At 46.2% G+C, this 16699-nt stretch overlaps 1 protein-coding gene across 6 annotated transcripts in view; it reads right to left on the minus strand.

Annotated features, from left to right (window-relative positions):
* Positions 1 to 815: 815 nt before the first annotated feature.
* Positions 816 to 16699, minus strand: part of plekha8 (pleckstrin homology domain containing, family A (phosphoinositide binding specific) member 8) — a 79189-nt gene continuing 63305 nt past the window's right edge. For 3 of the 6 annotated variants that reach the window (XM_072509370.1, XM_072509369.1, XM_072509371.1), the window contains exons 12-14: positions 4886 to 4956; positions 2581 to 2642; positions 816 to 2477 (exon numbers count right to left, since the gene is read on the minus strand). In XM_072509370.1, coding sequence (XP_072365471.1) covers positions 2280 to 2477; positions 2581 to 2642; positions 4886 to 4956 — 331 coding nt within the window. In that variant the 3' untranslated portion in view covers positions 816 to 2279. The other 3 variants (XM_072509373.1, XM_072509372.1, XM_072509374.1) reach the window with 3 other exon arrangements.

Genomic DNA, 16699 nt, shown 5'->3' on the forward strand with positions numbered 1-16699 from the left:
TATCGAGTCCCCAAGAGCAGTAATCAGATCAACTCTCACTGTTCCCTTTCCAGTGCGAAATACCCAATTTACATAATAGTTCTTCAAAATCTAATCCCACTCTCCTGTCAATTTTGATTATTCTCTCATTTTGTCATTTCAGTAACAGTGTAGAAACTGAATGAAGTGTCATTGTCTAAAAAGTTCATGATCGCTCAGGTTTGTTATTAGAGATGAGAGTAAAGGGGGTAGGGAAAGAATACTTTAGAACAGAGGAGGAAGCTAATCATGATGGCCGGAGCATAATGGGTGCTTTTGAAGGGGAGCGAAGCCCTTAATGAAATGTAACCTGATAGGATATTGAATGACTAAATAGTTGTGCTCAAGTATAAACAACTAGCACTCGGAATAAATGGAAGGTGACATGAGGACAGAAACAACCTTTCACTCCTCCTAAGACCTTAACAGAAATTACTGACCTTTGGCTTCAACCAATCTCCGGTTTCAGTTTCCACCACCGCTCCACTTTTCCTCTCTGCTACAGTGGCGGTTTCTCTGCTGGATTGCTGGAAGATAGGCCTCCTGCCTCAATTAAGTAAATTAGTACCCTGCAATTTTGGACTGGATCAGCATTGAAGTGAGTTTCCCGTTATTTTGGGTCAGTTATTTCATCCCATAATTATATTGTCCGAAGATGACAATGCATATAAATGCCAATGTGCATTCTTGTGCACTTGTATGGAAATTCCAATTCAGAATGAAACGATACAAGTTCAAAGTTTTATGATTATCAACAAATATTTCTATGAGCAATCTGACTGCACCAAACAACATAATAAAAGTGCAACTTTTTATTAAATAAGTACAAAATATATCCATATATTTAGATATGTGTGTGAACATATATATATATATATATATATATATATATATATATATTTATATATTACACACAAAGACAGTGCATTTTTCAGTTAAATAAATTCTAATGGCTATAATTGCATGTTAAGTCAATTTACTGCATTATAGAAAGACTTCCAAAAACTAGGCAAAGTTAAGTTAGCTCAGTCATCCCAGTTGGCAAGTTGGTACCACAATAGATTAGCCAAAAATAGTGTTGGCAATTTATCAACATTGAACAATTATTTTGAAGTGTTCATGTCAGCTTACTCGATAAGTTCTTTTACGGTCCAGGCCTTTTCCCTGAATATGTTTTGGAGTCAACCCTGTGCCCAGTCAGTGGTCTGCAGAAGCCTGTGTATTCCACTTGCAGGAGAGATGGATTACTTTGGCACATACTTGGCGGTTAGTTCTTTTTGTCTTTTACTTAATGAGGTACAGTACTGTTTTCAACTCGTGGTGACCTCACTCCAGGTCCACTGGACTGGAACAGTTAAAACAGGAAAACTAATAGTCGCATGGACTAGCACATGTAGAGCAGGTAAAAACAACGTTGCTGCTTAAAGCTCATTAAAAAAGTCAGAAGTGCTCTGCTGTAACATCCTCATAAGTTGCTTTCTCCTTAAATAATATTCAGTGACATTCTCCACAAATCAGGTTTAAAACATAATTACATTATAGCTGTGTATAATGTTATGAAACGGATTAAAAGTGTTCTTTGCTTTAATTAACAAACTTTTTTATCACATCATAAACCATATTAAAGTAATACATTATTAGATGGTTTGGACAGGCTGGATATGCTTTCAGGCAAGTCCTTTTAAAAAAAAAGTGAAGGGCTGCACAGAATTAGTGGACAGTGGTCAGTTGTTTAAGCACTTTGTTTTTTTGCAAGATTCTCAACACTTTAACCTATGTCAAAACCAACCAGATTCTGTGCAAAGTGATGTCTTTGGATAGATCAGTCACTTGTAAACCTTTAAGAGTTCATAAATTTACAACAAAATAGAAAACAATGCAATTATTTTCGGAACCACCTGACAATGACAAATATTATAAACAGTGATTAGTGTTTTGAATTAATTACGATCATTTTGGCAGCAATTATTCTGAGGGAGCGAGTTGTCATGAGTCGAGCTCGAGGATGCTTGGATTCATATCACCCAATAAATATGCCGTTATCTTCAAACAAGCCTTCTGAAATTTAGCTCCGTTGTCCATTTGTTCAGTACACATTTGATTTTTGAAATTCAACAGAATGTATTTCAAGTGAAAGCATTGGGCTCGACTGAAACTGTAGAACTAATATTTGTTGTACATTTCATTTGTGGCGCAGGATTCCCCAACAGGATCAAATGTTTTCCTTTTCAGTCAATGTTTTGAGGACCATTGATTTATCATTATACCACTTCATCAGATTCTAAATTATATTCTTCGTACAAAGCATCCAAGATCTCAATTTGCTTCCCCATAGCTGGAAGATACTGGTTTAAATCTCTCTGCATTCCTTCATAGAACGCCTCCTTCTGTTCATCCCCTTCATTTACAGCGAGTGCTGCCATAAACCCTTCATAAAACGGTGCTGCTCTTAATGCCAACTGTGAATGTGAGAATAAGGCAATCACACTTATTTCACGATTTCTCTGAAAAAACAGAATATACAAATGCACTAAACATATATTTATTTTAATAAAAACTTACTGCAAAGACACCTCTAACAACCCAACCATGGTACTGGCGCAATGTTCTACCATATGAAGTATCTAAACAAGAGAATAAAAGAAAAAATACATTTTGTGCAAAAGATAATAAAAATCAAGAACATTTGAAACCATGTACAATTGTAGCAAACAATACCCAGTTCAAACCACACCAACAATTCTGTCAAACAATGAGGAACTGTTAATTCACAAATATTTTCTCTCCCGTTCTTTCTTTTCACACCATAATCTTTTAAGAAATTGAACAATGATAAGCAATGCCAATCTTTCTCTACAGCTACAAGAATAGGGTGGCACGGTAGCACAGTGGTTAGCACTGTTACTTCACAGTGCCAGGGGGCCAGGTTCTATCCCCGGTTTGGGTCGCTGTCTGTGCGGAGTCTGCACATTCTCCCCTTGTCTGCGTGGGTTTCTTCCGGGTGCTCCGGTTTCCTCACACAAGTCCGAAAGACGTGCTGTTAGGCGAATTGGACATATTGAATTCTCTCTTGGTGTACCTGAACAGGAATGTGCCGACTAGCGGCCTTTCACAGTAACATAATTGCAGTGTTAATGTAAGCCTACTGTGACAATAAAGATTTTTATTAATTCACCACTACTGGTTCAAGATTGGCACCATGTAAACACAAAACAAATCATGATAACAAACGCAGAAATGAGAGATATTCCAAGGATCAAGAGCTCAGCCAGAATTTAACAAGGCCAGAGGTTTACAAATTCATCTCTCTTCTTGTGCCGGCTCATGGAAAGATTAGAAGCCCAGGGTCTCCAGGCAGAAGCGGACTTTCAATGAAACACACAGCATTGCAACGCGGCACCCCTGCCAATGGGGGCGTACCATACGGAGAGGTGATTGTTGTGGTGAATACACTATATCAGAGCCTTGGTAGTTCTAAATTTGCTGATTGGCTCAAGATGAGCTTATCAGCAGGCAGTACAGAACAACATTAGGTTCTGATTGGTGGACTCCCTTTAATTTGTCAGACGTTGAGAGGTGGTTCAGACACGGATCTCCTGAATTGGTGTGAAGCTTCTGGACTTTCATTGAGTAAAGTGCAAATCAGCAGCCTGATTTAGGACATTCAGCCCGTCAGGTAGCCTGAGACAAAAGTGAAGTCATCGACCTTGTGCTACAATGGGGCAGCACGGTAGCACAAGTGGATAGCACTGTGATTTCACAGCGCCAGGGTCCCAGGTTCGGTTCCCTACTGAGTCACTGTCTGTGCGTTACCTCCGGGTGCTCCGGTTTCCTCCCACAGTTCAAAGATGTGCAGGTTAGGTGGATTGGCCATGATAAATTGTCCTTAGTGAGCAAAAAGGTTAGGAGGGGTTATTGGGTTACGTGGATAGGCTGGAAGTGAGGGCTTAAGTGGGTCGGTGCAGACTTGATTGGCCGAATGGCCTCCTTCTGCACTGTATGTTCTATGTTCTAAGTTCACAATTGTTAGCCTCAGTTCGAAATTTTGTCATGGATCAGGAGGGCAGTGACATCCTTTAGGGCAGGGCTCAACAACATTGGGGTGGGGCTTGGCAACATTGGGGACGGACCGCTGTCACCAGGGGGCAAGGCATGAGGAAAGTAGATTTTCACTCTCAAAGTAAAAAGACAAGTAGAGGCGCTGTCAGCAAAATGCACCCAAAATACACTACACACTGCACCAATTTTGAAGGGAAATAACACTCGTTTCCACATCAGCATAAGGGTGATGTAAAATTTCTCATTAACTTGTGCAATCAATTCGCCACTAAAACATGGCATCAAATGGGATCACAGAGGAATGGGATTGCCAGGAAATGAGCCAATCTTAAACTTTTTAAACGTAATTGAATAGCTTGATGCTCTTGGTTTTGAGCTTTAATTGGCTTCAAGCAAGTGCTGGCACTGTGGCAGATTAGGCCAACCTCAATTTCCCTTTTCTGCCTGTTCAGGTGAACATAAACAATCTAATAGAACTATTAGAAAAGAAGGGATTTCTCTTGTTGACTTGGCCAATGTTTATCCTTGCACAGCAGCATCAAGTGGATTCCACATGTCTCATTTTTATTCACAAGACTTTGCTGCAGATAACTGCTGATTGTATTTGCTTACCGTACAGCAGCTGAGCACCCTTCTAAATAATCACTGGTTGTAACATGCGCTGGAAAGTTCCAAGAATACGAACGGTGCTATATAAATGCTAGTTCTTTCTTGTTGATTCGACTTTTCCTCTCTCCCTCACACTATGTTAACTAAACACAGTAACAGAAAGACAATTCCATAAAATACATGGTTAACTCAGACTTACTTAGTGCTTTTTGGATGTCCTTTTCTCCGTTGTTTACTTCTTCCAGAAATCCTTTCAGAAATTTCAATCCCCTGTCACATGGGTATTAAAGGGGGAAAATTGTGATTTTCCCGTTTACCAATTACTTCTCGCTCCATTTTATAGCTAATTTTAGAACAAATATTTAAAAAATGGTTTGGGATTCTGTTGCTAAAGGCAATACTCAAAGTTGCCACTAGATGGTATAGTGAAACACAAATGCACACCCTTACAAAAATGGAAGTGCTAAAAAATAGCTTTTTAAAAAAACAGCTTTTAAAAAAACAAGGCACACTCCCCACAAGGTCCACAACACAAATCAATGTACAAGTGCAAAATATCTCAAAACAAAGGTGTATGAACATGATAATTTCTTTTAAGACAATTAGTTTAAAAAATCATGAGCGACATGAGGATGTTTTTAAGTTATGATCTACAGAGTGATGGGGGCAGATTCAATAAGAACTTTCAAAAGTGAATTAGATAAGTACTTGAAGGGGAAATATTGTGGCAGCCTTGGTGAGAGTACAGGGGAGAAAACTATGTGGATAGTTCTTTCATTGTGCGATCATAGGCACAATGGAACATTCTGTGATTAAACTCAGTCCATCGGGTTCCAAATTCGTTTAGTACATGCGCTCACATTCTACCATTAAGTTTCCTATGAAAAATGAACCACAGGTCCTCATGAAATTACATACGAGAAGGAGCTACTGTGGAAGGGCAGTGGTATTTAACCGGTCATGGCATCAGCTATAGCTAAACCCAATATTCCATCAGTTGTACATTGGGGAGAAAACAGAAGTAAAAATAAGTGACAATTCTGAACAGAGACGAGAGTTCAGATAGTGAAGAAAGGGGCTCTTAAGAGGACTGGGTAGCACAGATTCACCAGAATCATTCCCAAATTATCTAGACAGGTTGCACTTCTTATTCCTAAAAAGATTAAAGTGTTGTCTAATAGAGGTGTTTACAGATGATCAAAGGACTCAGTAGGGTAGATAGAGAATTAACATTTCCGTGAGTTGGAGAGTCCAGAGCAAAGAGGCAACATTAAAAGTGGAGCTAGGCTGCTCTAGGATGATCAGGGAGAACTTGTTCACAGACAGTGTCATGGAAATCGGAAACTCTCTCTCCCCAAAATGGTGTTCAGGCTGGGCCAACTGAAATTTCAAAACGGAGACTGATAAGATATTTGTTCGGCTAGAGTATTAATTGTTCTGGAACAAGGTAAGTGGTTAGAATGTAGATCATTAATTATCTAATCGAATGGTAGAATAGGCTTGAGGGGCTGAATAACCTGTTCAAGTTCCAATGTTCTTATGTCCCTCACATAGGGAAATTAGAAACCTTTGACAAATTGTTAACATGCATTTGACAGTATCAAAGTGTACTGCAATACACTAGTTTAAGCCTAATGTTCTGGAATAGATATATTCTACATTAACTATCAAAATAAGACTATAACTATCAAAATAAGAATAGAAGTCGAGAGTCAAATATTAGTATGGCCCAAGAGAAATCACTGACCAGTCACAGGCATTGCTGCTGCAATACCATTTTACCATAATGAAGTCAAAGAACCACTCACAACTGCAGGACAACCAACTTTGGCAGAAAACAATGTGTACGAATAGAGAGTAAATGTACTTCACAAAGTACACAAAATATCTACTACCATCCATTTTTAAAAAATGTTTCCAATTGAGGGCAATTTAGCATGGTCAATCTACCTACCCTGCAGGGTTGTGGGGGGTGAGACCGACACAGACACAGGGAGATTGGTCTACTACCATTCATTGTGAAACCTTTCACTTTTACTGAAGTTGGTAATTTTGATGTATGAATTGAGCAGACGCAGCACATCTTAATGCAACTTTTAGGTTTTTGTCCTGCAGTTGTGAGCGGTTCTTTGACTTCATCATGGCGATTGCTGAGATTGTGGAATTGCAAAAGATGTGTCAGATGTGACGTTGTATGACATGCCCTATTGGAGCGATTTGTTATAGGTTGAGCTTATTTAATTCTGCCTCAAACAATTCTTCCGATTGGTTGACCTGACCATGAGAGAAGCTCGCCTCTCAATGTTGTTGATTTTCCATGATGTAAAGTCTGGCTATTTTACACATATTTCACACCATTTTAACAGATAACTAAGAACCACTACCCAAGGAAGTAAGGCTACACAACAACCAAAAGACATTTCTCTTCCTAGCGAGGAAGGTTTAGCACAGTGGGCTAAACAGTTGGCTTGTAATGCAGAACAAGGCAGCAGTCCGGGTTCAATTATTCCCGTACCGGCCTCCCCGAACAGGCGCCGGAATGTGGAGACTAGGGGCTTTCACAGTAACTTCATTGAAGCCTACTTGTGACAATAAGCGATTATTATTATTTTACCAACAAAACCACAAAGTATACATGCATACACTGCAAATGAGTATTGAAATCACATATTCAATGATTGTGTCTAATTACTCATTCTTTATTTATTAATCAAAATGCAATTAACCACATTCTAGATTCTCAATTAATCACGTGTGGCTATTGGTTAATGTATTGAACCATGTCATGAATTACAATTTTTATCTTTCCACCAACAGAAGGCAATTCTCAAGTATAACACAACAGACCTAAGTGTATGCAGGTTTAATAGCTCAATGAGATACGGTCAGGAGTCTCACTTACATCTTAATGCTGAACCAGATGTAAATAATAGAAAATGATAGAATGTAAAGAACAAAACTTGTAGCTCAATAATGTTAAAATGTTGAAGTATGCTGGAGTCAAGAAAAATAAGATTTCTCATTGCACATTAATTCAGGGAGAAACAAAATTTGTGAATAAACAAATAATGGCATTGCGACTCCAAGTAAACTATAAACATTTTCACTCTCCGAATGCAGGTCTGGATTTTTAGGGAGTCGGGGCGACTCTGCAGACCTTTTAAAATGGCAGATGGGACCAAATTCTGGGATTCTCCGCCACATTTCTGGCTCCCCAATTTTCAGCAGTGAGCCTAAGGGTGCAGGCTGGCACAGATCCCCAACCAGCACCCTGCATTCCCAACCCAGCCAGTTCCATTTCAACAATACCCATCTCCTAGGCACAGGCAATTTTTGTGGAGTAAGGCCAGCTTTTCAAGGACTCATGGTTCTAAACCCCTCAGAGCATGGGGAGTGCTTCAGGAGGGGGTGTTGCAGAATGACGGGTGTAGGGGAGAGGGCATAATATTAAATTAAAACCCAGAATAACAAGGTGGGCATTTTAATGAGCCCAGCGCAACACTCAGCAGCCTCTGTGGCTACCTCTGAATTGTTTCAGGAGATGGTGGGATTGACTCCAGCTCGCTTCTGCCCCCCCAGAATGAAAAACCTGTTTTTGCAGCCACTCTCTCTAAAGTGGGCATGCCGAGCCTGGAAATTTCCCGACTCCTGCTACCCGCCTACGATAAAAATCCAGCCAACAGGCTCCCAACCAACTTTATCTCCTCCAGATCGAGTGGAGTTAAGAGAAACTGGTTGCTGCCTTATTCGTCCCCAAATACTCTTCCTAACCATCCCAGTTCATTCTGGTCCCACGCAACAAGGTGGTTTTTCTACTCGTGTGTGTGCAAATGCTGGTACTTTCTCCACCACACCAGTTAATGCTGGCACTCTCCTTCCTCCACTCAACCTGAAATGCTCAATTTCTGGAATCAAACAACGTCTCCCTTTTACTGCCATTCATTTCTCTCTTCCCACTATTACCATCCATTTATCCCCCTACATTGCCATTGATGAGGAAAGGGAAGAAAAGAGGCAATCAGTCACCCACCCACTCCTTTCGTACCATCTATTTCCCCTTTTGAAATCTACTCTGTTGCTTATTCTCTTCTCTATTTTTCTCTCACCTTGCAATCTTTAAACTCCTGTGATAATCTATTTCATCTCCACCATCACTTGCTCCAGTCAGGCCAATACATGTTTCTAGCACTTCCTTTCTGGAGGCCATTTGTGTGATAATCGGGCCAGTAGTTTTGGAAGCATGCAAAAAGAATGGGCCTGGTTGGTGCATTAACCCGTGGATTTGGAAAAAGAGCAGTGGGATGAAATGTTTGGACAATAGAACATTACAGCGCAGTACAGGCCCTTCGGCCCTCGATGTTGCGCCGACCTGTGAAACCAATCTAAAGCCCATCTACACTATTCCATTATCATCCATATGTTTATCCAATGACCATTTAAATGCCCTTAATGTTGGCGAGTCCACTACTGTTGCAGGCAGTGCATTCCACACCCCTACTACTCTCTGAGTAAAGAACCTACCTCTGACATCTGTCCTATATCTCCCCTCAATTTAAAGTTATGTCCCCTCGTGCTAGACATCACCATCCGAGGAAAAAGGGCCTCGCTGTCCACCCTATCTAATCCTCTGATCATTTTGTATGCCTCTATTAAGTCACCTCTTAACCTTCTTCTCTCTAATGAAAACAGCCTCAAGTCCCTCAGCCTTTCCTCATAAGATCTTCCCTCCATACCAGGCAACATCCTGGTAAATCTCCTCTGCACCCTTTCCAATGCTTCCTATAATGCGGCAACCAGAACTGCATGCAATACTCCAAATGCAGCCGCACCAGAGTTTTGTACAGCTGCAACATGACCTCATGGCTCCGAAACTCAATCCCTCTACCAATAAAAGCTAACACACGTACGCCTTCTTAACAACCCTATCAACCTGGGTGGCAACTTTCAGGGATCTATGTACATGGACACCGAGATCTCTCTGCTCATCCACACTACCAAGAATCTTACCATTAGCCCAGTACTCAGTCTTCCTGCTTTTCCTTCCAAAATGAATCACCTCACACTTTTCTGCATTAAACTCCATTTGCCTTCTCAGCCCAGCTCTGCAGCTTATCTATGTCCCTCTGTAACCTGCAACATCCTTCTGCACTATCCACAACTCCACCGACTTTAGTGTCATCCACAAATTTACTCACCCATCCTTCTACGCCCTCCTCCAGGTCATTTATAAAAATAACAAACAGCAGTGGCCCCAAAACAGATCCTCGTGGTACACCACTAGTAACTGAACTCCAGGCTGAACATTTCCCATGAACCACCACCCTCTGTCTTCTTACAGCTAGCCAATTTCTGATCCAACCGCTAAATCACCCTCAATCCCATGCCTCCGTATTTTCTGCAATAGCCTACCGTGGAGAACTTTATCAAACGCTTTACTGAAATCCATATACACCACATCAACTGCTTTACCCTCATCCACCTGTTTGGTCACCTTCTCAAAGAACTCAATAAGGTTTGTGAGGCACGACCTACCCTTCACAAAATCGTGTTGACTATCCCTAATCAAATTGTTCCTTTCTATATTGTTTTTAAAGAAATATTTTTATTCAAATGTTTACATTTTCAATAAACCCCCCCCCCACCTTACAGAAAAAAGAAAAACAAAGAACACAAATAAACATCTTACAGCTACATCACGAATTCCCCCAATATACAAACCCCCCATTAAGCAATAATAAATACAGTAGATAACACATAGTACACCCCCCCCCCCCCGCCCCTCTGGGTTGCTGCTGCTGCTGACCACCTCCTAACGCTCCGCTAGAAAGTCGAGGAACGGTTGCCACCGCCTGAAGAACCCTTGCACAGACCCTCTCAAGGCAAATTTTACCCTCTCCAATTTAATGAACCCTGCCATGTCGCTGATCCAGGCTTCCACTCTCGGGGGCCTCGCATCTTTCCACTGTAGCAGAATCCTTCGCCGGGCTACCAGGGATGCAAAGGCCAGAATACTGGCCTCTTTCGCCTCCTGCACCCCCGGCTCATCCGATACCACAAATAGTGCTAACCCCCAGCTCGGCTTAACCCGGGTGTTCACCACCTTAGACACCGTCCTCGCAATACCCCTCCAGAACCCATCCAGTGCCAGGCAGGCCCAGAACATGTGGGTGTGATTTGCTGGGCTCCCCGAGCACCTCCCACACCTGTCTTCCACCCCAAAGAACCTGCTCAGCCTCGCCCCTGTCATATGCGCTCTGTGAAGAACCTTAAATTGTATCAGGCTAAGCCTGGCGCAAGAGGAGGAAGAATTAACCCTACCCAAGGCATCCGCCCATGCACCCTCGTCTATCTCTTCCCCAAGCTCCTCCTCCCATTTACCCTTTAGCTCCTTCACCGAGGTCTCCTCCTCTTCCTGCATCTCCTGGTAGATCGCCAAGACCCTGCCCTCTCCAACCCACACCCCCGAGAGCACCCTAGCCTGGATCCTGAATGCTGGAAGCAGCGGGAACTCCCTCACCTGCCGTCTTACAAATGCCCTTACCTGCATGTATCTGAAGGCATTTCTGGGGGGAAGCCCAAATTTTTCCTCCAGCACCCCAAGGCTCGCAAACGTCCCATCTAAAAACAGGTCCCCCATCCTTCTAATTCCTGCCCTGTGCCAGCTCAGGAACCCTCCATCGATTCTCCCCGGGACGAACCGATGGTTCTCCCGGATCGGGGACCAAACCGAAGCCTCTACCTCACCCGTGGCACCTCCACTGCCCCCAAATTTTCAAAGTCGCCACCACCACCGGACTCGTGGTGTACCTAGTCGGCGAGAGCGGCAGCGGTGCTGTCACCAGCGCTCCCAGACTCGTGCCCACACAGGACGCCATCTCCAGCCTCTTCCACGCCGCGCCCCCTCCATTACCCACTTGCGTATCATCTCCACATTGGCAGCCCAGTAATACCCACACAGATTAGGTAGCGCTAATCCTCCTCTGTCCCTACTCCGCTCCAGAAACACCCTTCTCACCCTCGGGGTCTTTTTCACCCACACGAATCCCATGATGCTCCTACTGACCCGCTTAAAAAAGGCCTTAGGGATCAGGATGGGGAGGCACTGGAATATAAAAAGGAACCTTGCGAGCACTGTCACCTTCACTGACTGTACCCTACCCGCCAAGGAGAGTGGCAGCATATCCCACCTTTTAAACTCCTCCTCCATCTGCTCCACCAGCCTCGTCAAGTTGAGCTTGTGTAGGGCCCTCCAGCTCCTGGCCACCTGGATCCCCAAGTACCGAAAACATCTTTCCGCCCTCTTCAGTGGAAGCTCATCTATCCCCCTTCCCTGGTCCCCTGGGTGTACCACAAAGATCTCACTCTTCCCCACGTTGAGCTTATACCCGGAAAAGACCCCAAACGCCCTGAGGATCTGCATCACCTCCGGCATCCCCCCCACTGGGTCCGCCACATACAGTAACAGGTCATCGGCATACAACGAAACCTGGTATTTCCCCCCCCCCACGGACCAGCCCCCTCCAGTTCTTGGACTCCCTTAGAGCCATGGCCAAAGGCTCAATTGCCAATGCAAATAGCAAGGGGGATAGGGGGCACCCCTGCCTCATCCCCCGGTACAGCCGAAAGTATTCCGATCTCCTCCGATTCGTGGCCACACTCGCCACCTGGGCTTCGTAAAGTAGCCTAACCCAACTAATGAACCCCTCCCCGAACCCAAACCTCAACACTTCCCAGAGGTACCCCCACTCCACCCTATCGAAGGCCTTCTCCGCGTCCATCACCGCCACTATCTCCGCTTCCCCCTCCACTGCTGGCATCATGATTACGTTAAGGAGCCTCCGCACATTGGTATTCAGCTGCCTTCCCTTAACAAAACCCGTCTGGTCCTCGTGAATCACCCCCGGGACACAGTCCTCAATTCTGGAACCTCAGTCGATCCAAAAATAGAGGCATCCTCCGTCGGGGGCTCAGACCTAAACAGCCCCTCATAAAAGTCTCTAAATACCCCATTAATTCCCACCACACTCCGCACCGTGTTCCCCCCTTTATCCCTAACTCCCCCAATCTCCCTCGCTGCCTCCCGCTTCCGAAGCTGGTGTGCCAACATCCGGCTAGCCTTCTCCCCGTACTCATACACTGCCCCTTGCGCTTTCCTCCACTGCACCTCTGCCTTCTTGGTGGTCAACAGGTCAAACTCGGCCTGGTGGCTTCGTCGCTCCTCGAGTAGTCCCTCCTCGGGGACGTCTGCATATCTCCTATCCACCCTTAAAATCTCCCCCACCAATCTCTCCCTCTCTCTCCTCTCATTCTTCTCCTTGTGGGCGCTAGTGGAGATTAGCTCTCCCCTAATCACCACCTTCAGCGCCTCCCAGACCACCCCCACCTGCACCTTCCCATTATCGTTAGCCTCTAGATAGCTTTCAATGCACTCCCGGATCCACCCGCTCACCTCCTCATCCGCCAGCAAGCCCACATCCAGGCGCCACAGCGGGCGCTGGTCCCTCTCCTCCCCTAGCTCCAGTTCCACCCAGTGCGGGGCATGGTCTGAGATGGCGATGGCCGAATACTCAGTGTCCTCCACCCTCGGGATTAGTGCCCTGCTCATAACGAAGATGTCGATCCAAGAGTAGGCTTTACGGATATGGGAAAAAAAAAGAAAATTCCCTGGCCCCCGACCTGACAAACCTCCATGGGTCCACTCCTCCCATCTGGTCCATAAACCCCCTCAGCACCTTGGCCGCCGCCGGCCTCTTACCCGTCCTGGACCTGGAGCGGTTCAATGCTGGATCCAGTACCGTGTTAAATTCCCCCCCCATTATCAAGCTCCCTGCCTCTAGGTCCAGAATCCAGCCCAACATGCGCCGCATAAATCCGGCATCGTCCCAATTCGAGGCATATACATTCACTAATACCACCCACACCCCCTGCAGCTTACCACTCACCATCACATACCTACCTCCATTGTCTGCCACGATGTTCAGTGCCTCAAACGACACCCGCTTCCCCACCAAAATCGCCACCCCTCGATTCTTTGCGTCCAACCCAGAGTGGAAAAACTGCCCTACCCACCCCTTTCTCAACCTAACCTAATCTGCCACCCTCAAATGCGTCTCCTGAAGCATAACCACATCTGCCTTCAGTTCCTTCAGGTGCGCGAACACCCGGGCCCTCTTGACCGGCCCGCTCAGGCCTCTCACATTCCAAGTTATCAGCTGGATCAGGGGGCTTCCCGCGCGCCCCCCCCTCCATGCCGATTAGCCATCCCCTTTTCTAGGCCAGCCACTTGCCCGCGCCTCCCGCACTCTCCATTCCCCCCAGCGGCAGACCCCTGCCCCTACTCCCTCTCCGAGCTCCCCTTTGGCCAATGCAGCAGCAACCCAGCCCCCCCCCCACCAGCTAGGTCCCCCCCTAGCTGTGTTGCTCCCCCCATAGCACTCCCACAAGTCAGCTGACCCCGGCCACTCCCGTCACTCCATCGACCCCCCAGTGTGGTAGTCTCTCCCCCCCCCCCACTGTCCATCAGCGGGCGCTCCTCTCCAACACCGCCCTCGCCCCCGCACCTGCCCCCTTCCTTCCCTAGCGCGGGAAAAAGCCCGTGCTTTCCATCAAACCGGCCCCGCCCTCTCTGGGACAGCTCCCTTTTGCGGCCTAATCCCAGCTCCCCCACCTCGGGGCCCCGTCCTTCCAACCACCGGTGCCCACACTCTCAAAACCCCCACTTCGAACCATTTCACCCTACCCCACCCAGCACCCAAGGAAACAATACAGAACAGAACATCCCCCAAAGCACAGCAACCACGACCTCCCCTCACAACTGACCCTCAGTCCGTGTCCAACGTTTCGGCCTGAAGAAAGGTCCACGCCTCCTCCGGCGTCTCAAAGTAATGATGCCGGTCCTTAAACGTGACCCACAGTCGCGCCGGCTGCAGCATCCCAAATTTCACCCCTTTCCGATGCAGAACCGCCTTAGCCAGATTGTACCCGGCCCTCTTCTTGGCCACCTCCGCGCTCCAGTCCTGGTATATACGGACCTCTGCATTCTCCCACCTGCTGCTCCGCTCCTTTTTTGCCCATCTTAGGACACACTCCCTGTCCACCAAGCGGTGGAACCGTACTAATACTGCCCGCGGCGGCTCGTTAGACTTGGGCCTCCTCGCCAGGACTCGGTGGGCCCCATCCAGCTCCAGGGACCTCGGGAATGCCCCGCGCCCATCAACCGCATCGTCACCACATATGCTCCAGCATCCAACCCCTCCACTCCCTCCGGGAGACCCAGAATCCGCAGATTCTTCTTCCTCGACCGATTCTCCATGTCCTCGAACTTCTCCTGCCATTTCTTATGCAGTGCCTCCTGCGCCTCCACCTTCACCGCCAGGCCCAATATCTCGACCTCATTCTCCGAGGCCTTCTGCCGCACCTCCCGGATCGCCGCCCCTTGGGCCTTCTGGGTCTCGACCAGCTTGTCGATCGAAGCCTTCATCGGCTCCAGCAGCTCTGCTTTCAATTCCGTGAAGCAGCGCTTGAGAAACTCCTGCTGCTCTTGCGACCACTCCGCCCACGCTGCTTGGTTCCCACCCGCCACCATCTTGGCTTTCCTCCCTCGCACTTTTCGCTGCACCAGAATTACTTTTTGCACCGCTCCACTCCTGTTCCAATCCATACAGTGCCGGGGAAATCGTACTGTCACCTTCCCACACCGGGAACCGTCGAACAAATGCCGTTGGGCCCCCCAAAAAGAGCCCAAAAGTCTGTTTCTGGCGGGAGCTGCCGAACGTGCGACTTAGCTCAGCACAGCCGCAACCAGAAGCCAAATTATTCCTTTCTAGATGATTATAAATCCTATCTCTTATAATCCTTTCCAAGACTTTGCCCACAACAGAAGGTTACCGGGGTTGTCTCTACTCCCCTTCTTGAACAAGGGGACAACATTTGCTATCTTCCAGTCTTCTGGCACTATTCCTGTAGACAATGACGACATAAAGATCAAAGCCAAAGGCTCTGCAATCTCCTCCCTAGCTTCCCAGAGAATCCTAGCATAAATCCCATCCGGCCCAGGGGACTTATCTAATTTCACACTTTCCAGACTTACTAACACCTCCTCCTTATGAACTTCAATCCCGTCTAGTCTAGTAGCCTGTATCTCAGTATTCTCCTTGACAACATTGTCTTTTTCCTGTGTGAATACGGACAAAAAATATTCATTTGGCGCCTCTCCTATCCCCTCGGACTCCACGCACAACTTCCCACTACTGTCCTTGACTGGCCCTACTCTTACCCTAGTCATTCTTTTATTCTTGACATACCTATAGAAAGCTTTAGGGTTTTCCTTGATCCTACCTGCCAAGGACTTCTCATGCCCCCTCCTGGCTCTTCTGAGCTCTCTCTTTAGGCTCTTCCTGGCTAACTTGTAACTCTCAAGCACCCTAACTGAACCTTCACGTCTCATCTTTACATAAGCCTCCTTCTTCCTCTTGACAAGTGATTCAACTACTTCAGTAAACCATGGTTCCCTCGCTCTACCACTTCCTCCCTGTCTGACAGGTACATACTTATCAAGGACACGCAGTAGCTGTTCCTTGAACAAGCTCCACATTTGAATTGTGCTGATCCCCTGCAGTTTCCTTCCCCATCCTATGCATCCTAAGGCTTGCCTAATCGCATCATAATTGCCTTTCCCCAAGCTCTAACTCTTGCCCTGCGGTGTATACCTATCCCTTTCCATCGCTAAAGTAAACATAACCGAATTGTGGTCACTATCACCAAAGTGCTCACCTACCTCCAAATCTAACACCATACCAAATCCAATGGGCCTCGCCTCTTGTTGGCCTATCTACATACTGTGTCAGGAAATCCTCCTGCACACATTGGACAAAAACTGATCCATCTCAAGTACTCGAACTATAGCGTTTCCAGTCAATATTTGGAAAGTTAAAGTCCCCCATAACAACTACCCTGTTACTTTTGCTCCTATCCAGAATCATCTTTGCAATCCTTTCCTCTACATCTCTGGAAC

Source organism: Scyliorhinus torazame, chromosome 6 (assembly GCF_047496885.1).
Source record: "Scyliorhinus torazame isolate Kashiwa2021f chromosome 6, sScyTor2.1, whole genome shotgun sequence".
NCBI classification, from domain to species: Eukaryota; Metazoa; Chordata; class Chondrichthyes; order Carcharhiniformes; family Scyliorhinidae; genus Scyliorhinus; species Scyliorhinus torazame.